The following is a 24,231-nucleotide window of genomic DNA, read 5'->3' on the forward strand; positions in this document are numbered from 1 at the left end:
TTTTATAAAAAAATTGCTATGTTTTATGTACTTACGATATTTGTGTGTTGTTTCATACAATATTGTGTGGTTCATGTTCAAAGGACTGCTGTAACGACGAACATCCTTAAATTTATATTGTGCGCGAATATAAAGTTTAGAGTGCACTCTTACCATTAAAAATAATGGTTTTCTATTAAGTATCAATGATTTTTCAACTGGAGATACCAAAAATATAATAATGTTTAGGTGTCATGTTTATCAAAATATGGGGGCCAAATAGTATTTTTTTTTGCACGGTCGAACTCGAACTTCAAATTACTCGGCTCATAAGATTCACGAGTCTTATCGAGCCGATATTCTTTTTTAATAGGAATATATTTTTATCTAAATATTTAATATTTTATTAATATTTTATATTTATTAGAATCGAATTCAAGCATAACCTATCATATTTTAAGTTTTTGTCAATATTTGGGAAATTGATTCAAGTTTTCGAGCCGAATTTGAGGTTATTGGACTATTTATGATCCGAGTTTCATGCTTGATTTAATATTCTGGTGAAACCCAGCTCGTGCTCGAGCCCGGATATTTTAATCGAGTTCAAGTCTGAAAGTTTTTTTTTATCGTAGGTAACCCGCAGCCGCTACCCTTCGGGTGCGCACTGGGTAAACCCTACGGACTCACGCAATAGCCTGCAAACCACGTGAACCAAGGTAAACCTTTAGTTTCAATATTCTGAAAGTTTTCGACTCGACTCGGCTTGATTATACCTTTAGTTGTTGTAAAGTTGGTATTTCGAAGTGAGTTAATTACCCAAGTCTCAATATTTAATAAACTATTATTAAATGGTAATATATTATCAATAAGTTAATATGTTAACATAATATCAATAAGTTATTTATTTAATATTTGTAATTTTTTATAAATAAAAAATAATTAAAATCACGTGGTTGTACATAAGTATAAAGTTAGTATATTGTAGTGAGCTAATTACTCAATTCTTAAAATAATTTTATTATATATCAATATTAGATTATATAGGTTTAGTCATCCAATATAAAGAAAAAAATATATAACTCGATACTTGATGTTATCAAAATATAATCAAACGAGCCTCTAGCTAATAGATTGAACTCAAATGTTTGGATATAGGTGTCACAGGTTCATTTCTACAAGCTAGTAATATTTTTCCATATTTATTCAAATAAGGGCGCAAAATATTAATTTCGAATTATATCTTTTCCCTAAAATTTTGAACCTATCGAAATTTTTACGACCTTAATTTCGAGTTTAAAATTTAAAGTTCGGTTGAACTCGAGTTCGTGCTCGAACCCGATTATTTTTAATCGAGTACGAGCCTGACAGTTTTCGACTCGACTGGGATTGATTATACCCTTAATTGTTACACGAGTATAAAGTTAGTATCTCGATGTGAGTTAATTATCCGATTTTTGATAATTAATAAATTATTATATGGTAAGATATTATATACAAGTTAATATGATAATATTATCAACAAGAAGTTATTTATTGAATGTATAAATTAAAAAAAAATTATAGTCCCGTTGTTGCACATGAGTGTAAAGTTATTATATTATAATCAGCTAATTAACCAAGTCCTAGAATAATTTTATTCTATAGATATTGAATTATATAGGTTTAGTCACCCAAGATAAAGAAAGAAGTATGTAACTCAATACTCGATTTTATCAAAATTTAACCAAATGAGTTTCTAGCTCAATTGGTTGAAGTCGTATGTTTATTATAAATGTAGAGTTAGCATATTGAAATGAGTTATTCAATCAAGTCTCAAATCATTATATTTTATATAAATATTAAAAAATATATAAAATTTAATATAAGGCAAGACACCTCGTGTAAATAAGTAAGTTCTAACTCAATACTTAATGTTATAAAATTTTAACCAAAAGTGCTAGCTCAAGTGGTTGATGTGTTTAATTTGCAATAGTTGGCATAGGTTCGATTACTTGATGCTGCAGATTATAAAGATAACATATTTTATATAAATATTAAAATAAATATAAAATTTAATGTAAGGCAAGACACCTAATGTAAATAAATAAGTTTCTAAGTCAATACTTAATGTTATAAAAGTTTATCCACAAGTGTCTCTAGTTCAAGTGGTTGATGTGTTTAATTACTAAGTAGTTGGCATAGGTTCGATTCCTATCAACAATAACTATTTTTGATATTTATTAAAATAATGGGCAAAACAGTAATTTCGAATAAACCTATCATATTTCGAGTTTTTGTCAATATTTGGTGAAATTGATTCAAGTTTTCGAGCCGAACTCGAGGCTACTAGACTATTTACGATCCGAGTTTCATGCTTGATTTAAGATTCAGGTGAAACCGAGCTCGTGCTCGAGCCCGGGACATTTTTAATCGAGTTCAAGTCTCAAAGTTTTCGACTCGGCTCGGCTTGATTATACCCTTAGTTGTTGTAAAGTTGGTATTTCGAAGTGAGTTAATTACCCAAGTCTCAATATTTAATAACTATTATTAAATGGTAATATATTATCAATAAGTAATATGTTAACATAATATCAACAAGTTATTTATTTAATATTGTAATTTTTTTATAAATAAAAAATAATTAAAATCATGTGGTTGTACGTGAGTATAAAGTTAGTATATTGTAGTGAGCTAATTACTCAAGTCTTAGAATAATTTTATTATATATCAATATTAGATTATATAGGTTTAGTCATCAATATAAAGAAAAAAAAATATAACTCGGTACTTGATGTGATCAAAATATAATCAAATGAGCCTCTAGCTCAATCGATTGAAGTCAAATATTTGGATATAGGTGTCACAGGTTCAATTCTACAATCTAGTAATATTTTTTCATATTTATTCAAATAAGGGCGTAAAATATTAATTTTGAATTATATGTTTTCCCTAAAAATTTGAACCTATCGAACTTTTTACGATCTGAATTTCGAGTTTAAAATTTAAAGTTCGGTTACTCGAGTTCGTGCTCGAACCCGAATATTTTTAATAGAGTACGAGCCTGACAGTTATTATAGATAGTGGTTGATGTGTTTAATTTGCAAATAGTTGACATAGGTTCGATTACTTGATGCTGCAGATTATAAAGATAACAGATTTTATATAAATATTAAAATAAATATAAATTTAATGTAAGGCAAGACACCTCATGTAAATAAATAAGTTCTATGTCAATACTTAATGTTATAAAAGTTTAACCACAATTGTCTCTAGCTCAAGTGGTTGATTTGTTTAATTTGTAAGTAGTTGGTATAGGTTCGATTCGTATCAACAAAAACTATTTTTGATATTTATTAAATTACATGGGCAAAACAGTAATTTTGAATAAAATGTTTCCCCAAAATGTTGCAGTAATATAAAGATAATAGATAGATGATTTATACTGGTAATTTTGAGTATTAAGGTAAAGCCAATGTAATCATGCAGTTTCTGGATTATTAATAAACTCTATTTTGTTTATGCATTGATAGTGTTTGAAATTTTAGTTTACTAATATGCAAATTGACCAAAGTTGGTTACATATCTGTTCCAACAAAAATCATTCCTATATAAGACCTTGACTATTGACAAATTGTAGCATTATGCAGAGATAATTAAAAAGAAATGAACAGACATATATATACTTCATTCACAGCAACGGTAAATTGAAAACTTAGCACGCAGACACGATCTGATTATACATTGAAATAACTCAAGTTAATAAAGTTCCAAAGAGTCATGAATTAGTCATTGGGTACTTCATGAATTATTAGAATTCCAAGTATAATTTAGAATTTAAAGAAACATTATCTTAAATAAATTTGTTTGGACTAAGTTTTTCTCCATATTGCATTTTTACCTTATCTTACAAGGTAGCACCGAACCTGTAAAGCATATGTGAGATTGCCATTCTCTTTCCACATGACAGATTCAAAACACGTATAAGTAAAGATATCATATATGCATATTAATAAAAGTTGCTTATAAATCTGTTCCAACAAAGAAACATTCCTATATAAGACGCCTTGACTATTAACAAATTTCAGCATAATGCAAAGATAATTAAAAAGAAATGAAAAGGCATATATATACTTCATTAACAGAAACGGTAAATTGAAAACTTAGCACGCAAACACGATCTGATTATGTTGAGAAACTCACTAACAAGTATAGCAACATAGAGGCAAGTGTATAAAGAATTTAACAAGTTTAGGCCAAGACCACAGTTAACAAAACAAAATATGCAGGTAAACAAAATCAGTAACTGAAATAACGAAGAGAGAAAGAAAGATGTACCCGAAACCATAGCTTTCAACAGTGACTGAAATAAAGGTTTACAGATACAAAATGCCAAGAAAATGATTACAGCTGAGTCACCAGGCCTTGCTCGAAGTCCTGGCTGCTCTTGAAGAGATTATTGCCCCCTACCTGCTGCGTTTGGGATGTGCGCAATATCTCCACCAGGATAAAACAGCTCGGAGTTTATGTTAACAGCAGCAACAAAACCTCCACTTCGACCAGCACCTCAGTCGCCGGAAAATATCAGCACTTCAGGACTTATGGGAGAGAAATGCAGAGAGGTTGAAGAGAAGAGATGAGAATGCAGTGTGTTGTATTCATTCAGTTTAGCCTCTATTTATAGGAGAGGAAAAATGAAACTGTCCACACACTTAATGTCTGAATTAAACTGCTCCATTAATGAAAAAATCAAAACTGATCAGATTTTGAATTCATAAATGAAAAAATCAAAACTGAACAACTTTTGAATTTAAATTATTTGTAACAGCTTTTCACATTAACACCCACATTATTATCAGAACTTAAGTTAAGTTCTGATTCGACTCATCAGTACTTAAGTTCTGATTCGACTCATCAGTACTTAAGTTCTGATTCTGATATCAGAACTTGTTAAGTTCTGATTTTATTCATCAGTTCTTAAGTTCTGATTCTTATATCAGAACTTGTTACAGATCAGATTATTTGCAGGTTCAATATATTTAGACTACTTAGCCTATTTCAGAACCCAGCCCAATAATCCAATCACCGATAAATAAATTCGAATTAAAATAATTCTCAAATAAATAAAATCCTCGCCCAGGTCGCCTCGCGTACGCGAGACGCCGAGACATTCGCCCAAATCGCCTTTCGACCCGACCCGACCCGGTCCGGTCCGGTGCGGTGCGGGGCGCGCGTGTGTGTGTGTGTGTGCGCGTGAAGCACACAACAACACAACGGACCATCACACACCTTAGTAGTTGTATACTACTCATGTGGGTAATACCATATAAAGCACACAACCCCCTTTATTTATTTCAATGTGGGACAAACATTCTCAAATTTTCCAAGCTTTTCCAAGCTACTTTCATCTCTCATTTCATATGGATTTCATTAAGAAAATTCTTAAAACCATACATGAAAATTTAAGTTCAAATATCATTGAACAATTTCCAATCATTAGATTTTAGGATTAACATCAAGAACATAATTAAATTAAGCTCTAAAATCCTAATTTTCTAACAATCCCCCACAAATCCATACAGAAATGTGATCAATTTCCCATCATGACTTGTTTTTCAGAGTCGGTACCCTTCCGGGTTTGAACCCTCCTAATTCCTCTACTTCAATGGCTATCGGACTCAGATGGAATGTTTCACCTTGAATCTTAATCCGTTTAGTATAACCATATTCCATAGACGACGACAAGTCAAAGGTTATGGTGCCAATCTACGGCTTTGAGACATTAATGGTCATGTCTCGATCCTGTTCGTCGAATGCTTCAAGGATTAACCCTATCCTCTAATTGCGACCACACAATTACATTCGCTTAGCTGGGCATCTCCAGAGATATACTGCCTCTATCTCGTCAAATGACTTGATCCCATTCAGAGTTTCAACACTCTTGCTTTTCTGGCAGTGTCAGTACCTTCTAGGTTTACAGGGGATAGATTCAGATACTGTAGTATCATCTATGTAGCAAAGGTACTACCAACTCATCCTTACAGCTTGTTATTACCCATTGAATACACTTCAAGGGATCTCCTCTCATGTGTATTGGGTTCCCACTGTTGATGAATTATGATGGGTTGACAATTCCATCCCCAACCTTGACTTAAGGACCACTGCAGGTTCCAGTCCTTTAGTAAGAGGATCAGCTATATTATTCTGAGTTCCTATGAACTCTATAGCTATGATCCTATCAGTCACTAAACCCCTTATAGACTTGAGTCTAACTTGGATGTGTCTCTTAGTTTTAGTATTATGCTTTTTACTGCTAATCTTGTCGATAGTTGTTCGACTATCACAGTGAATAGCAATAGCAGGAAGCGGTCTGCTTACTACAGGTATTGCAGACATAAGTCCATGTAACCATTCAGCCTCCGTCCCTGTGGCATCAAGTGCACACAACTCAGCCTCAAAAGTAGACCGAGTAATAATAGTCTGTCTGCTTGACTTCCAGGATATTGCTCCACCAGCCAAGGTGAACACGTATCCAGTCACTCCATTGGAACCAGACTTCTTAGCTATCCAACTTGCATCACTGTACCTTTCAAGCACACCAGGAAATCTCCTGTAGTGTAAACTAAGGTACATTGTGCCTTTTAGATATCTAAGTACTCTATCAAGAGCATCCCAATGACTTCTGTTTGGACAGCTTGTATATCTCGCCAATTTAGACACAGAATATGAAATATCTGGTCTAGTACAGTTAGCAAGATACTGCAAGCTCCCAATAATCTGAGAATACCTTAACTGAGACACAGGCACTCCTGAAGTATTCTTGACAAGGGCAACTTTCGAATCATAAGGTGTACTAGCGATTCTACACTGTGAATAACCATATTTCTCAAGTATAGATTTCTCTATATAATGAGATAGAGTCAAGGTTATTCCTTCAGTGGACTGAATCAATTTGATTCCAAGAATCACACTTGCCTCACCCATATCCTTCATTTCAAAATGCCTTTTCAAGAATTCTTTAGTCTCGTTAATAATCTCAATATTGGTTCCAAACAGTAAAATGTCATCCACATATAGGCACAAAATAACACACTCATTACCTTTAACTTTAGTGTAGACACACTTATCACTTTCATTAATCTTATAACTGAAAGGCAATATAGTTTCATCAAACTTTTTATGCCAATCTCTGGGAGCTTGTTTCAAGCCATAGATGGACTTGATCAACTTACATACTTTCCTTTCATTGCCTGATGCAACAAATCCATCAGGCTGATCCATATAAATCTCTTCCTCAAGTTCACCATGAAGAAAAGCCGTCTTTACATCCATCTGATGGATGATAAGACCATGGACTGAAGCCAATGCTATAAGCATTCAGATTGTTACCATTCTTGCAACTGGAGAGTATGTATCAAAATAATCAATTCCTTCCTTTTGCTTAAAACCCTTAGCTACCAGTCTAGCTTTGTACTTATCTATTGAGCCGTCAGGGTTCAACTTCCTTTTAAAGACCCATTTGCACCCAATAGTAGAACACCCAGAAGGGAGATCAACCAACTCCCATGTTCCATTGGAAACAATAGAGTCAATTTCACTCTTGATAGCGCCCTTCCAGTGCCTTGACTCAGAAGAATCCATAGCTTGCCGGAAAGTTAAAGGTTCGTCCTCGATATTGTAAGTGATGAAATCACCTCCAAAATCCTTGACTATTTTTGCACACTTACTTCTCCTTGGTTCCTCTAATTCCTTAGGAATAGAGCTACTACTAGGTTCCGCCCCCACATTTGTCATCTTTTCCACATGATCAGGAATAGAACTTGATGTGTGAGTAGGATCTTCCTCAGAAGTCGTTTCAGGTATTCCAGTCTTCATAGGGTAGACATCCTCAAAGAATGTCGCATCTCGAAATTCAACTATCGTGTTTGCCACTATACCATCTATGTCAGATTTTAACACTAAAAATCTCATAGCTGTAGTGGTTTCAAGATAACCCAGAAAGATACAGTCAACAGTCTTTGGACCTAGTTTCTTTCTCTTGTGTTCAGGAAAAAGCACCTTAGCAAGGCACCCCCACACACGAAGATACTTAAGACTAGTCATCCTGCCTTTCCATAACTCGAAGGGTGTTTTATCCATGTGTTTCAGAGGGACTCTATTCAAAATATGGCAAGCCGTATTTAGAGCCTCTCCCCACATGTATTTAGGCAACCCAGAGTTAATAAGCATACTATTAATCATATCTTTAAATGTTCTGTTCTTTCGCTCAGCAACCCCATTAGACTCAGGTGTGTATGGTGGAGTAACTTCATGAACTATACCATTGTTTGCACAAAATTCATTAAAAGCATTACTCGTATACTCACCACCTCTATCAGATCTTAATCTTTTAAGTAACTTACTAGTTTGTTTTTCTACTTCAGTTTTATATATAATGAATTTACTAAGTGCTTCATCCTTATGTTTAAGTAAATAAACATAACAATATCTACTACTATCATCTATAAAAGTAATGAAGTATCTAAACTGGTCATTGGTCAACACACCACCAAATTCACAAATATCAGTGTGTACTAAATCTAACAAGTCTGAATCCCTAACAACGTTATGAAAAGGTTTCCTTATCTGTTTAGCAGACACACATACTTGACATTTAGAATTCTTTTCTATGGTATATTTTGGAATCAACTCTAAGTTCATCATGTTCTTAAGAGCACCAAAGTTTAAATGACCTAGTCTAGTATGCCATATATTTGAGGATTCAATACAATTAACAGTAGGAATAACATTATTATTCAAACTTCCCAAAACGGGATCCGCATTAATAACAAATAAACCATTTGACAAGTAACCCTTGCCAAAGAATGTACCAGTGTGAATAAGAACTACATTATTACACTTGAACGAAATTTCAAAACCACTAGAAACTAAACAGCTTCCACTTATTATATTTCTACGCATGTCGGGAACATGATGCACTCTCGTCAGAGATAGAATACGTCCTGAAGGGAACTTCAGATCCACGTTTCCAACTCCATGTACTTGAGCAGCACTAGCATTCCCCATCTTCACAGTCAGGCTATGACTCTGTTGATAAGATACAAATAAACTAATATCAGCACAAATATGTACATTAGCTCCAGTATCTATCAACCATTCATTTGACAGATAGGTAGAAAATATCACAGGGTTGTAGGATACATACCGGTCAACGTTGGTTTCAGAAGCCGTAGCCTCACCAACAACCATGTTCACTACAGGCCCACTTGCGGTTCCAAGCACAACATTTGCTTGTGCTACCTCGGTTTTCTTCGCTTTCTTCGTAGGGCAGTCCTTACTCCAGTGCCCAACCTGCCCACAAGACCAGCATGGTTTGTTTGCCTTGGGTTTCTTGGCCTTGTCCTTGTCACTCTTAGGTTTATTACTATTAGCTTTCTTAGCAAAAGCCTTCCTCTTTTGTCCTACAGTTGCTATGTTTACCTTCGAGGTACCGTGTTCAGTTGGCATCACATGTCCCTGTTTGGACTTGTGTTGTTCTTGTACCGAGATGTCCAGCATAAGGTTGGTCCAGGTGATCTCTCCTTTCTGTCTTTTCAGGGAGAGAGAGAACTCTTCCCAAGACTTCGGGAGCTTTTCAATCACACTCATCACCTTGAACTTCTCCGGGAGATTCATTCCAGACTCCTTCAAAGAATGCACTATCATCTCGAACTCATGCACCTGCTCAGTCATGGACTTATTGTCCACCAGCTTGAACTCGAGGAACCTTGCCACAGAATACTTTTCTAGACCTTGTGAGTCAGTATTATGTGTCTGGTCCAGCTTCTCCCATAAGAATTTTGCAGAGTAGGCATCAGAAGAATAGACATCAAACAAAGTGTTTGTTAGTGCCGCCAGAATGGCCGCTCTAGCCACTCCATCCTTCTCAGCCCACTTCGCAAAAGCCTTAATTGTGTCAGCCTTCTCTTGATCCACTACTGGTTTCTCATATTCCACAACCGGCCACAGACCCTTTATAGTCAACCACAACTTCATCCTTTTCTGCCAGCGAGAAAAGCCAATGCCACCGTTGAATTTCTCCGGTAAACCGGTTAGTTCAACAGCTTGTGGGAAACTATAGGTGGTCCAATCAATGGCCCCAGCAGTTACACCCGAACTGCTACCACCACCAACGATAACCTCACTTTCGTTAACCATTATGCTAAATTCTAAATAACCAATAATCTCTTCAAGAATGTTGAGAAACTCACTAACAAGTATAGCAACATAGAGGCAAGTGTATAAAGAATTTAACAAGTTTAGGCCAAGACCACAGTTAACAAAACAAAACATGCAGGTAAACAAAATCAGTAACTGAAATAATGAAGAGAGAAAGAAAGATGTACCCGAAACCATAGCTTTCAACAGTGACTGAAATAAAGGTTTACAGATACAAAATGCCAAGAAAATGATTACAGCTGAGTCACCAGGCCTTGCTCGAAGTCCTGGCTGCTCTTGAAGAGATTATTGCCCCCTACCTGCTGCGTTTGGGATGTGCGCAATATCTCCACCAGGATAAAACAGCTCGGAGTTTATGTTAACAGCAGCAACAAAACCTCCACTTCGACCAGCACCTCAGTCGCCGGAAAATATCAGCACTTCAGGACTTATGGGAGAGAAATGCAGAGAGGTTGAAGAGAAGAGATGAGAATGCAGTGTGTTGTATTCATTCAGTTTAGCCTCTATTTATAGGAGAGGAAAAATGAAACTGTCCACACACTTAATGTCTGAATTAAACTGCTCCATTAATGAAAAAATCAAAACTGATCAGATTTTGAATTCATAAATGAAAAAATCAAAACTGAACAGCTTTTGAATTTAAATTATTTGTAACAGCTTTTCACATTAACACCCACATTATTATCAGAACTTAAGTTAAGTTCTGATTCGACTCATCAGTACTTAAGTTCTGATTCGACTCATCAGTACTTAAGTTCTGATTCTGATATCAGAACTTGTTAAGTTCTGATTTTATTCATCAGTTCTTAAGTTCTGATTCTTATATCAGAACTTGTTACAGATCAGATTATTTGCAGGTTCAATATATTTAGACTACTTAGCCTATTTCAGAACCCAGCCCAATAATCCAATCACCGATAAATAAATTCGAATTAAAATAATTCTCAAATAAATAAAATCCTCGCCCAGGTCGCCTCGCGTACGCGAGACGCCGAGACATTCGCCCAAATCGCCTTTCGACCCGACCCGACCCGACCCGGTCCGGTCCGGTGCGGTGCGGGGCGCGCGTGTGTGTGTGTGTGTGTGCGCGTGAAGCACACAACAACACAACGGACCATCACACACCTTAGTAGTTGTATACTACTCATGTGGGTAATACCATATAAAGCACACAACCCCCTTTATTTATTTCAATGTGGGACAAACATTCTCAAATTTTCCAAGCTTTTCCAAGCTACTTTCATCTCTCATTTCATATGGATTTCATTAAGAAAATTCTTAAAACCATACATGAAAATTTAAGTTCAAATATCATTGAACAATTTCCAATCATTAGATTTTAGGATTAACATCAAGAACATAATTAAATTAAGCTCTAAAATCCTAATTTTCTAACAGATTATACATTGAAATAAGTCATGTTAATAAAATTTCAAAGAGTCATGAATTAGTACTTCATGAATTATTAGAATTCCAAGTATAATTTAAAATTCCAAGTATAATTAGCATACGTGAGATAGCCATTCTCTTCCCACATGACAGATTCAAAACATGTATAAGTAAAGATATGATATATATCTAGTACACCAAAGCCAGCCAGAAAGACCCTAAAAAGGACCATTTCATAAACTCAGGGGTTAACTATGCTACCAATGAAGCAACAAATAGTACATCAAAATCTCTATATCTTGAATGGCAGATTAGTGTCATGATATATATAAGAATGTTAAATATGATATGTTCAAAATCCGAGTACGACTATTTCCATGTTTCCAGTTGAATTTAGCTAAATATAACGGGTCAAAAAATTGAAGAATCAGGACTATATATTTGAACTCTTTAACACAAATAGATATATCTGAAGAGCTCAATATGATACTCAGCTTCTTATTCAGAACTAGTGATTAAAAGAAGTACTTAAACAGAAACAAAAGTTACTGGTTCCTACAAAATAGCGACTACATTCCTACTCCTCATCTACTACTCAACGATCCTATAAAGCAGGAAACAAACACCTAACTAAGCCTTAGCTGCAGTCCTGACTTAACAGCTGATTTATTTAAAATACAAACTTCAAAAATAAAAACCAAATTTAAATTAAAACCAACAAATACCCCCTTAATCTAAATTTGGTTTCTGCAAGTTCTTCATGCCAAGTTCTTCATGCCAAGCAGTGTCCGTAGCCTCTCGAACTTGACAGTGGCCATAGCTTTAGTCAACACATCTGCACGCTGATTTTCAGTTCCAAGTTCCAATATGCTCAACCTTTATCTCGCCCCGCTCAACACATTCACGAATAGAATGGTATCTTATATCAATGTGTTTACTTCTCCCGTGGTGTTCCACAGGATTCTTAGCTAAATCGATCGCTGACTTGTTGTCTATATATAAGACTACATGACCTACCTTCCCCTCTGTAATATTTCCCAGCAAATTTCGTAGCCATATACCTTGACAAGCAGCCGTTGTAGCTGCCATAAATTCTGCTTCATATGATGATAGAGCTACACAGCGCTGTTTCTGAGACACCCATTTAATCAAGCTCTTATTTAAATAGAATGCCATTCCCCCGGTAGATTTTCTGTCATCTATTTTCCCTACTAGATCACTATCAGAGTACCCCGACAATATGTTATTTCCACTTCGCTTTGAATAAATCAGACCAAAACCAAGCGTACCTTTCAAATAACGGAGAATTCGCTTCACTACATTCCAGTGCATGACCGTAGGTCGCTCCATGTAACGGCTTACAATTCCAACAGCATAGGAGATATCTAGTCGGGTATGAACCAGATATCTCAGACCTCCCACAACACTTTTAAACTCAGTTGAGTCTACTGGTTTTCCGTTCACATCCTTGTGCAACTGTAACGTTGGCTCCATTGGATATTTCGTAGGCTTACATTCGCCCATACCACAACTCTCTAGCAGTTTCTTTGCATATGAAGTTTGCTTCAGCTCGATTAACTCCTTTCCTTGGCTCACTTCTATTCCGAGATAATGAGACAATCTGCCAAGATCACTCATATCAAATATATGACTCATCTGTTCCTTGAACGATTTTATGAGTGATATGCTGGTTCCTGTAACCAACAAGTCATCTACATATACTCCAATTATCACTATTTTATTGCCTACCCACTTCGTATATACTGCATGCTCATATGGGCATTTAGTGAAGCCCAGACTTTCCAAACACTTGTTTAACTTAGCATACCAGGCCCGTGGAGCCTGTCGAAGTCCATACAACGCTTTCAGTAACTTGTACACCATCTGTTCTTTTCCCGTTTGCACAAAACCCTCTGGATGCATAACATATACATCTTCTTGTAGATCACCATTCAAAAAGGCTGACTTCACATCAAGATGATGTACTTCCCAGCAGTTTTTTGCTGCTAATGCCAACAATAAACGCATAGTTTCAAGACGGGTTACTGGCGCAAATACCTCCTCAAAGTCAACTCCCTATTTCTGCACATATCCTTTTGCGACAAGCCTCGCTTTATGTTTCACCACGTCTCCTTCCGTATTTTTCTTTAATTTGTAGACCCATTTTAAACCTATTGGTTTCTGGCCAGTGGGAAGCTCGACTAACCGCCATGTATTGTTTCTTTCAATAGCTTCTATTCCGGTTCGCATAGCGTCATTCCAAGCCTGTTCTTTTGTGGCCTGAGTGTATGTAACTGGCTCCTCGACCCCCAAGAATAACAATTGCTCATCCTCTACCTCTATATCTTCTGTCGTGCCATAAATTGAAGACAACATTCTGAAACGTTTTGGTGTGCTGCTTGCACCTGATGTCTGAGAACTACTGCTACATGTCGATATTGGTGTGCTGCTTGCACCTGATGTCTGATAACTACTGCTACCTGTCGATATTGATCCACCTGATGGGAGTGACTCACTCGACTGGACTGATATAGTCTGGGTAACTGGTGTTGCAGGTTCTTCAACCTCCTCTGTGTCAGCTTCACTAGAACTTTGTTCATGGGGCGTGTCGATAGTAGGCTTCATTTGTTTTGCCCACGATGTTCCAAGCCCACGATTTTGACTCTACGAACTTTACATCTCTGCTCACAGACACCTTCTTTTTGTCTGGGTCATACAGACGATGGGCTTTTATGTCGGGTTCCCGTCCAAGGTACACAACATATTGACTGCGATCATCCAATTTTTGAGTATGCACCGATGGTACCTTCATATACACACAACAACCAAACACTCTGAGATGAGAGATATCAGGTTTACGCCCTGTCCAAGCTTCATAGGGTCTGTGGCTTGACAAGGCTCGTGTAGGCAATCTGTTTAGCACATATATTGGGTGCCTTACAGCTTCCCCGCAGAATTCTGACGGTACGCCCTTCTCCTTTAAAAAACTTAGTGTCATGGCTACAACTGTTCTATTTGTTCGTTCCACCACACCATTCTGTTGTGGAGAATAAGGAGCAGTATATTGCCTAAAAATTCCAGCATCTTCACAGAATTTTTTAAATTCCAGGGAACAGAACTCAACACCTCTATCAGTACGATGAGTTTTAATTTTCTTGTCTGACTCATTTTCAGCCAGTGCTTTAAATTTTTTAAAACCTTCAAAAGCTTCATCTTTTGTTGACATAAAGAAGACCCACATCATACGACTAAAATCATCAACTAAAAGTAAGAAGTACCTCTCTCCAGATGGGGTTGGTGGAGAGATTGGTCCGCATAAGTCACCGTGGACCAGCTCTAACCCTTTGCTAGATGCATAGCTTGACTGAGAGGGAAACGGAGTCCGTGTTTGCTTTGCCATGAGACATCCCTTGCATACTTCAGTAGGTTGAAGCAATCTGGGTAAACCTACAACCATATCATTTTCCTTCATGATGGACATTGCGTTAAAATTGACATGGCCTAGGCGACAGTGCTATAGCCATGAGTCTTCTTCCATCTTTGTATTCTGTGTAAATAAACAGACACCTGATGACTCTTCCAGCATAATTTTATACAGCCAATTCACAAACCTCTTAACTTTCATCAACGCCCTCCCATCTTTCTCATAAACCCACAATAGATCACCAAGCATTACCACCTTGTTACCTTCTTCCGACATCTGTCCAAGAATTATAATATTGTTGCAGAGGCATGAAATATAGAATACATTAGCAAATATTCTTTCTTCTCCATTTTTACACTTAAAAGTGATTGACCCTTTCCCTTTTATATTCACGGTTGACCCATCTCCAAACTTTACCTCACCTGTTATTCCTTCATCCATCATCGAGAATTTTGTTTTATCCCCGGTCATATGATTTCTAGCTCCATTGTCCAAGTACCATACTTGTGATGTTCTCTTCGCTATTGGGTTTTTTTCCAATCTCGGGATTACTTTCTCCTCGTTCAGCAACACCATTTGTGTCTTAGTTTCATCTAGCTCAGACAACAATAATGCAGGCTCGTCATCTTTAATTTCCACCAGATTTGCTTCAGACTTTTGATTTCTTTCTCAACGAGGCCTCCTGCAATCTACAGCATAATGCCCCGACATATTACAATTGAAACACCTCACAGTGCTTTTGTCTCGGCTCGTGCCTTTGAAACCACGACCACCTCGCCAATTGTTAGTCCCATCTGTGTTGCCTGTACGCTTCAGCCAGTCCTCCCGTGTGAGTAAAAGTTTAGTGTCATTTTTCTCACGCCTGGATCACTCCTCCTCTGTCAAAAGTAACTTACTCCCTGTTGTCTCATTCTGCCCTTTCAATCTTTCCTCATGAGATTGAAGTGAACCAACGGTCTCTTCAACTGTCATTTTCTCTAAATCTCCAAACTGCTCGATTATTGAAGCTATTTGGAGAAATTTGGACGGAACCGCTCGAAGCAATTTCTTAACAACATATGATTCGTGTATTTCCTCTCCTAAAGCTCGAATGGTAGACACCAGACCATTAAGCTTCATATAAAAGTCATCAAGTTGCTCACCATCATTCATCCGTAAAGTCTCGAACTCCGCCTTAAATGTCTGCACTCTGGCCTTCTTTACACGATCAGCTCCCTGGCACATGACTTTAATGGCTTCCCACCCCTCTTTGGCTGTTTTCTTTTCAGCGATGGATAATAACATGTCTTCAGGTATGCCCTAATAAATCATGGCCAAGGCAATCTTGTCACTCTTCTCATCTTTGGGGTCAGGCGCTTCTATCGCAGTCCAAACTCCCTGGGCCTGCATAAACACCCTCATTTTTAAATCCCACGCCGTGTAATTTCCCTTCGCCAACATTGGGTAAGTTAGCCCGAACGATCCACCTTTGTTATTCCCGTTATCCATCTTACAGTGCTGTCTCGAGAGTACTCTGAATATATGAGCTCTGATACCAAATGAAGAATCAGGACTATATATTTGAACTCTTTAACACAAATAGATATATCTGAAGAGTTCAATATGATACTCAGCTTCTTATTCAGAACTAGAGATTACAAGAAGTACTTAAACAGAAACAAGAGTTACTGGTTCCTACAAAATAGCGACTACATTCCTACTCTTCATCTACTACTCCACGATCCTATAAAACAGGAAACAAACACCTAACTAAGCCTTAACTGCAGTCCTGACTTAACAGCTGATTTATTTAAAATACAAACTTCAAAAATAAAAACCAAATTTAAATTAAAACCAACAAAAATCGCAATAGTATTTCTATTATTGATCAAGGTGAAAACGATGATGTACATATCGATCAAAATTGCTTACTTGTGAAATAAATTAAGTCATGTTATTGGAATTCCAACTAGTCATGGATCAGACATGGGGTAAATTATATTAACTAATATTAACAAACTCGTTATTTTAGTTTGTAGATTGAATTTGATAACTTTTGTTTACCATCAATAATAAGATAGGGAAGCAAACTTAAACTATAGTGAGGCTAGTATTATATCCCCTAGTTTTATTTTGATAGATAGAGTTGCACAGATTTTATCCATTGCAAGTTTACTTCTGGAAAACTTCTGGCAAGGCAGCTGATAGATAAAGAAAGTATAATTATTGATTATAATTTTGAATTTGATTTGAATAACCTCTAGCACAGAGGATTGTAAAGAAATCTTCTCTTAATTGAATTTAGTCAGCATGATTTTTTTCTCCATCTTATTATGTTAATACTTTATCCATCATATTATCAGATAGCACTGAACTTGTACAACTATCTCTTGATTTCCATTTTTCATGGGAAAGGCATTCTTCATATGGAAATAAAGATACTATGAAATATCTCTGGCGCAGTCTCTGAATTGAATTTTTTCAGTAAAATATGATCTTCCAAAAGGGATAGAAACTTGAGCAGTGGCAAGCAACAAGTTCCTAAAGGGCAACAACTGATTAGTACATGCAAATCTCTGTGTCTTGAACAGCAGAATAGCGTCCTGATACATAAAATGTTAAAAACTCTGCTATACAAACAGAATTTGTGCAGGGAACGGCTGAAAAAAACTTACACAATAAATGTTATGAAATGTAATATGTTTCTATTTATGTTTTAGAAGGCCTCCACATCCGGAAGGTCTAAAGCTGCCTCTGCTTCCTCAATGTCAAACTTGATTATCAAGTTGCCTTTTCTAGTAGGTTCCTTAGAGAAAGGCATTCCTTCTCCTTTAATAACTTCTTCATAGGGTGGACTGACACCGGAACCAAACGCTAGCATTAAACTACGGCCGTCAAGGGTATCAAGATGTGCAATGTAACCTGCCGATGCTTCTGTCAAAGAGATCTTTTGAGTGGCAATGAGATCTTGTCCAACCCTCTTGAAGACGCTATGAGGCTTTTCATCAATTATGAAAACAAGATCGGAGGGTATAACACCAGGTTTTTGGTCCCCTTTCTCTGAAAAAGTAATTTTTGTCCCCTTCTTCCAACCGGGCTTGATCTCAATCATAAGGATCTCCTCCTTTCTGGCTGGTCTCCTGCATAATGAAAATCATGAAAGACAAGGCAATTAAATGTGTCCATCACTACTAATATGCAGATTCCAGTTATACAGGGCAACTGAGAACAGTCATTTTAGCATAAAGAGAAAAGAAATGGCAGTTGCCAGAATCTAGGAGGGAGGGGAATAGAGTTGCTTTGTTCTTCGTAAGGAAAGATTCAGTGTAATTTTTTTTTCTTGACAACACTTGATTTAATAATATGATTTATTATTAAGTTCAGAAATCTTCTTTATTTAATACATTTTAAGTGTCTAGGTATGCCTATAATTTACTTTCAATTTATAGGTCATGTAATTCGTAGGATAACCACTATACATTTAAAATTAAGACTGTACCTGTTGTATTAATTGTGATTGATATTCTATGTTAGCATCATTGCTACAGTCTAACTTATAATATTAGCTTACTTGAGATTACTGAGGATCATCCAACTCTTGCACTCTCGAATATGATTTTAGTTGAAGAAGATTACTACCCTTCTCTGCAGATCTATCAAACAGAGTTGATGAGGTTGAACTCCTAGCTACATATTCCCAGAAACATGAATGCAAGTGCAAGAAGCTTTCTTGCCAACACCCAATCTGAGTTTCCCCAGACCTAATGGTTCCCCAAAGAATCCAGGCCCGGCAAAAGGAAACAAAAAACCACATGAAAAGGGCGTCTTTATCAAAGGTCAGGGGAGTTATAAGCTAAAGGGCACAAATTAATCCGTAGCTAACTTGAAATCAAAATGGACTTATGTCTCAAAAACCTATTCAGATCATAGATAAAAATGGTCAGCCATCTAATGCTCTGGACAAAATAGTGAAGATGTCTGAGAATGGTTTGCTTATGGCAAAACTTGCCTAGGAGCTCCTGAATAACCTGGACACCTGGTTTCAGTTATCCAAGAAGGGGATTGCAGCAGGAAAATAACTTGACCAATCGTAGAAGGAGTAAATTTGGCCGGGCTGACAAAAGAGCAAGCTATGGAAAGATCAAGCATACATGGTGTATGATACCAAATTGACAGAGGGTTTTTTTATGTTGAAGAGGTGGTCCTACAATTGGCATTGCTAGAGGAGATATGCCTTAAATCAGGGAGAATAGTCTGTAGCTTTTGGATTAATTACTCAAATATTAGGTGGTTGTTTTTTCATTTAGTTTCAAGCGTCTTCTAAGTAATCAAGTTCTATGTCTCACAACGATTCCCCTATACATACACAGTTCACATTTAAATTCACAGTGCCAAGTGTAATGCAGGCAACTCCGCTGAAACATAGCAAGTAAATATGCTACAAGTATCAGGAATAAGGTACATATTTACGGCTAGACTCCACTAGACACTGCTATCCCGACAGGAACAACTCAAATATCCGAGTACATGTTCTCAAATTAAACAGGGGGAGCAATTGATGAAAGGAAGTCAAATTTAATAACTAAGAAGCTAAAACAGAAAACAAATTTAAAAGAATCAACAACTCGTAAGTTCAATGATGATTCCATAAATAAAAGATTTAAACATAATAATATTAACTGCCGGTAAATTAGCAAACGCTCTAAACAATGCAAGTCAATCAGTGGATGAAGAGATATTTAACACCATAAAAATTAAACATCCAGATCATACAAAAGGTACATACTTTAACGGACTAATAAGCTTACCCGGTACCATCATCAGCGACATTCCTTGATATCTTCATCTTCTTAGTAGTTCCAAAGTACAAATCCTCAAGACTACAAGGCAATGTCCTCTCTATCGCTGCCTCTTTTTGCTTTGGCAGACTCCCAGAGAAATCACCCATGTCGTCCTCCATTCCTCCAAACGACCATGAAGATCCAAAGAACTCTTGGAAGACACCATAAGTACTACGACCACTAGACGAGTATATATTAGGCCTATCAGAACTAGCACCTCGTGGTGGCACCTGACCTTTTGAACTTATACCATAAGGACTCCAACGATTAAACCTGTACATATTAGGCCAATCTAAACCAACACTTTGTGCTGGCACCTGACTTTTTAACCCTATATCATAAGGACTACGACGATTAGACCTGTACATATTAGGCTCATCGGAACCAACACCTCGTGGTGGCACCTGACCTTTTAATCCTATACCATAAGAACTACGATGATTAGACCTGTACTTATCAGAACCATCACCTAGAGATGGTACCTGAGCTATTAACCCTTCCTCATCACCATTAAGTTCAAGGTCATAAACAGCTCTCTTCTGGGGATCACTCAAAACCTGGGAAAAATAACATTATACATACACAATGGTCAAGATTAAATCAGTATTCACTAAATAGTAAATAAAACAATTGGGTATGAAAAAGATGTGAACTTGCATATATATATATATATATATATATATATATATATATATATCATGAGCACACATATATCATAAGGCATTAATCAATAAGCTTAAAATCAAACGTGGGTTTTGAAAAAAACACACGTGCACTAAAAATCAATAATAAATTGAACCGATATGTGCACACCCGATTAAATTACACAAGTGTCAAGATTAAAACGAGAAGTAAGTAAAAAGATTGGAGTTTGCAATTTTGCATACATACGTCAAAAGCATCAGAAAGAATTTTGAATTTAGAGTCATCAAACTCCATCAAACCAAGCTTAAGATAAGCCTTTTTAAGATCATCATCGTTAGCGCTTCGATCGATTTGAAGAATTTTGTAGTAATCCACACCCATGTTTGAATGAATGAATAGCTTGTGTTGCACGTATATGATCACCCACCGTTGCGAGTATATAATTTTTTGTCATGATATGGGCTTTTAGATATTTCATGGCCCATTGGAAGGTAATTTTTTTATTTTTAAATTACAAATCATTTAAATTTTTAATACTGATTCAAGATAACCACGAATGCTAATCGTGACCTAGGCTCTGTTTGAGAGTGCTCTTCAAAACTGTTGTGCTGTGAGAAAAAATGCTGTCAGGAAAATTAGATGACTGTTTGGTAATTATTTTTAATTTATACATATTATGAGATATAATATATAAAAATAATATTTTTGAGAATGTTTGATGGTAAAACTGATAGCTACTTCCTGCAAAAGCTGAAAGCAGCTTTTTTCAAAAGCATGGTGACATATTTTTGCTAATAGCAGCTTTTAGACAAAAGTGCTTTTCCAGACAACAGCTTTTAGAATTTACCAAACACCTTTTTGACAGTTTTTTATTAAAAACTGTAACTGTCTGCAACAGCAATACCAAACAGAGACTAGAATAAAATAGGTATGGGACTATAATTAGATGCTTATAAACTGGATATATGAAGGTTAAAAATCATCACTTAAATACACTTATCGTACATAATAATTTTTTTGTGAGATTAATATAATAATTTATAGCACTATATAAATACGAAGATAATATTGACTCCGTCAGGTTTAAGTCTACGTTGTAGTTTTCTTTGCTGATCTCATTAGTTTCAAATAATTCTTAATATCTTTTTTTTTCATGAAAAACTGATGAATAGATTGTCTTGATTTTAGTTTTATGTTAATAATATATTTATTGTCTTGATAATTTTCGCAATTCCTTGTTGAATAGCAAATCACTGAGAAACTTTTAACTATGTGATTATGTCCAAGTGTAATTTTGAGAAACAATAGGGTGTTTTTTGTAGAATCTATCTTAGTTTTTTTGAGAAACAATAGGTGTTTTTAGTATGTTTGTATGACTATTTCATAGAATTAGTCTTTATAGATAAAACTGACTCATAATCTGTACAGGTCTATGTTAAATTGAGGAAGGAAGTGTGGTGCTCTGCATTATGGGATGCTTTTGTAGTTGTTTTCGAGTCCCGAACGAAGAGGAAAATGATGAGGTGGCTGTTTTGAATAACCAGACTGAGGGGGATGTTTGGAATAAACAAAATTCTGCGCCTTTCAGCCACTTGACACAATTTTTTAACACCAGGGTGAGTTTGCTAAATCGTTCACTTTCGATGAAGTTTTTTGTGTTTTGATCAGAGCAGTTTGCCTAATGTCTGGCATTGGAATTGTTTAGTTGTTTGATTGAGGGGTTGGATGAGTATTATTTAAATTTTGATTTATTTAATTCTGAGAAGTAATCTGGCATTGACATTTAAGTGATTTTTTTACAGTATGGAGTTGTATCCAGTAATTCTGGATCGCGAACTAGCCCTGCATCTTCCCAAGGGGCATATATTGCCACTACAGGAGTTTGCACTAACATGCCTCAAAATGCATTTATAGAAAATAGTTCGAGCTCTGGAAATCTTGAATTGCAAGGTTATGTTGCTGTCAGGAGAAGTGGCGCAGGCTTGGGTCCTTTGCAATTGGAGCATGGGCCACCTGTAGGACACAATGTGCAAGTGAAGGGGACATATATCGCAGCTACTGCAGTTGGCACTAATACGCCACAAGGTACATTATTACAAAATAGTTCAAGCTCCAGAAATCGTGAATTGCAGGGGCATGTTGCTGTCCCAGAAAATGGCAAAGGTTTGAGTCCTTTGCAATCGGAGCATGGGCTAACGGAGGGAAACAATGTGCAACTCAATTGCAGTGGTAAAAGCAAAGATAAAGTGAACCTGTGTAGTGAAGGCAAAGATAAAGCAGGCGAATTTTCAAAGAACAATATAACTAAAGCGGGTTATTCTACATCCCCTGCAAAAGTATTAACTGAAATAGTCAAGACTAATCATAAAGACTACTTTTGTTTAACGAGAGACGAAGTTGAATGCCCTACATGCCTTGAAGGTACTTCTATTTTTTCTGTTAACCGAATTGACATATATAGTATGTAAACTGTAGTATGGTTTTTATTTTAATTCTATATGAAAACATCACTTGCTAAAGCTCTGCCCTAATTGATTACAGAATATACTGATGAAAATCCCAAGATAACTTCGAAATGCAACCACAATTTTCACCTCGGTTGTATCTATGAGTGGATGGAAAGGAGTACTACATGTCCAATATGCTCAGAGGTAGGATATCTCGTCTTTATATTGCTTTGAATTAAGTCTTTCTATTAAGTCTCTGGCTACCTTTCTGTTTAAGCTGTGCCTGCACATTAAGCTGTGTTCATGTAGGGAAATGACTAAAAGTTTGATCTATCATTGATAACTCGGAGAGTATTATCTGTGTCAATTGGGACTAAGAAAGTTGCATAAGATGCTAAGCTACACTTTATAACAAACTTCCTTGGTACTTATTTAGGGGATAATATTAGTAGTATTGTATACATATAGAAGTAACTTGCAAGGCCTCACAGTTGTATTCTGAATGTATCCATATAGTTTCAAGTTTAGGCTACAGAACTCTAGTCCTCCAGTGTAAATAAGCCTTTAATACTTCTAGGAATTGGCCACAGTGCACCACAATAAAAACTGTCAAAGTATCACTTCTCATCACGAATGACTGAGTGAAGCTAAAAAGAGTTGTTAGGGCGGTAGACATTCAAAGTAATCATTCTTATCTTTACTAACCATTGATTAAGAAGCAGTATTGTTATTATGATAAAATTTCTCTCTTAATCTATAGGACTAGTTTTCCGGTCATAGATATTGTTTCTGGCACTGCAAGTTGTTAGATTTTGGCTTCAACGGAGTGATAATCACAGGTTAAAAGTATTTAGGTAGCTGCAGAATGCTGAATCTTTGTATTTGATTTGCTGAACTGACATTTGCTTCAAAACCAAATTTTGTGCTTTCTTTGACACACCTTTGCATTTCTTTTTTCAGGAAATGGAATTTTCTGAAAACATATAGTACGGCATGATCACATCAGAGTTTTGGATGTACGATATGTATAAAATTTCATTACTCGACTGCCAATTATATATATTAATTCGACATATATAATCTAGTAGGCTGATTTGATCAGTTTTAAATACGTGTGTATTAAGAATATGCAGCATTTTGGCCAATTCAGCCAAAACTAAAAGGTAAAAAGTGAGGATATGATGTTTTTGTGTTCAACCTCTAATAAGCATGTATATAAACTTTCCTTATGATCAATTAATTAAAAAATAGGGAATTTACCAAAAATACCACTTTTAGCAAAATATTTGTAAAAATACGGACGCGGATTATATACGAGGTTGCATATGATTTT

At 36.1% G+C, this 24,231-nt stretch overlaps 2 protein-coding genes and 1 long non-coding RNA gene across 3 annotated transcripts; 1 reads left to right on the forward strand and 2 right to left on the reverse strand.

The window, feature by feature from the left end:
- Positions 1–15,853: 15,853 nt before the first annotated feature.
- On the reverse strand, positions 15,854–16,270 carry LOC141680850 (uncharacterized). The gene has a single exon (XM_074486954.1). It carries the CDS (start codon positions 16,268–16,270, stop codon positions 15,854–15,856), a length of 417 nt encoding a protein of 138 aa, XP_074343055.1.
- Positions 16,271–17,432: 1,162 nt separating this feature from the next.
- Positions 17,433–20,832, reverse strand: LOC141680851 (uncharacterized). The gene is made up of 3 exons (XM_074486955.1): positions 20,698–20,832; positions 19,774–20,363; positions 17,433–18,105 (listed from the first exon to the last, which is right to left on the reverse strand). The coding sequence occupies exons 1-3, from the start codon at positions 20,830–20,832 to the stop codon at positions 17,682–17,684; spliced, it is 1,149 nt and encodes a 382-aa protein (XP_074343056.1). The 3' UTR covers positions 17,433–17,681.
- A 1,955-nt stretch (positions 20,833–22,787) lies between these two features.
- On the forward strand, positions 22,788–24,026 carry LOC141677637 (uncharacterized). The gene is made up of 3 exons (XR_012557489.1): positions 22,788–22,872; positions 22,993–23,102; positions 23,859–24,026. It is a non-coding gene; the product is annotated as an uncharacterized LOC141677637 (long non-coding RNA).
- Positions 24,027–24,231: the final 205 nt, after the last annotated feature.

This window comes from Apium graveolens, chromosome 8 (genome assembly GCF_009905375.1).
Source record: "Apium graveolens cultivar Ventura chromosome 8, ASM990537v1, whole genome shotgun sequence".
In the NCBI taxonomy this organism is placed as follows: domain Eukaryota; kingdom Viridiplantae; phylum Streptophyta; class Magnoliopsida; order Apiales; family Apiaceae; genus Apium; species Apium graveolens.

What these genes read in the sequence shown, in the direction of transcription:
- LOC141680850 (XM_074486954.1), bottom strand. Translation starts at nt 16,270, where the DNA reads ATGTTATTATCCATCGCTGAAAAGAAAACAGCCAAAGAGGGGTGGGAA.
- LOC141680851 (XM_074486955.1), bottom strand. Translation starts at nt 20,832, where the DNA reads ATGGGTGTGGATTACTACAAAATTCTTCAAATCGATCGAAGCGCTAAC. An exon ending in TTCTTTCTGATGCTTTTGAC is followed by an intron (nt 20,364 to 20,697) that starts GTATGTATGCAA and finishes TATTTTTCCCAG; the next exon opens with GTTTTGAGTGATCCCCAGAA. An exon ending in GTCGCTGATGATGGTACCGG is followed by an intron (nt 18,106 to 19,773) that starts GTAAGCTTATTA and finishes TTCATTATGCAG; the next exon opens with GAGACCAGCCAGAAAGGAGG.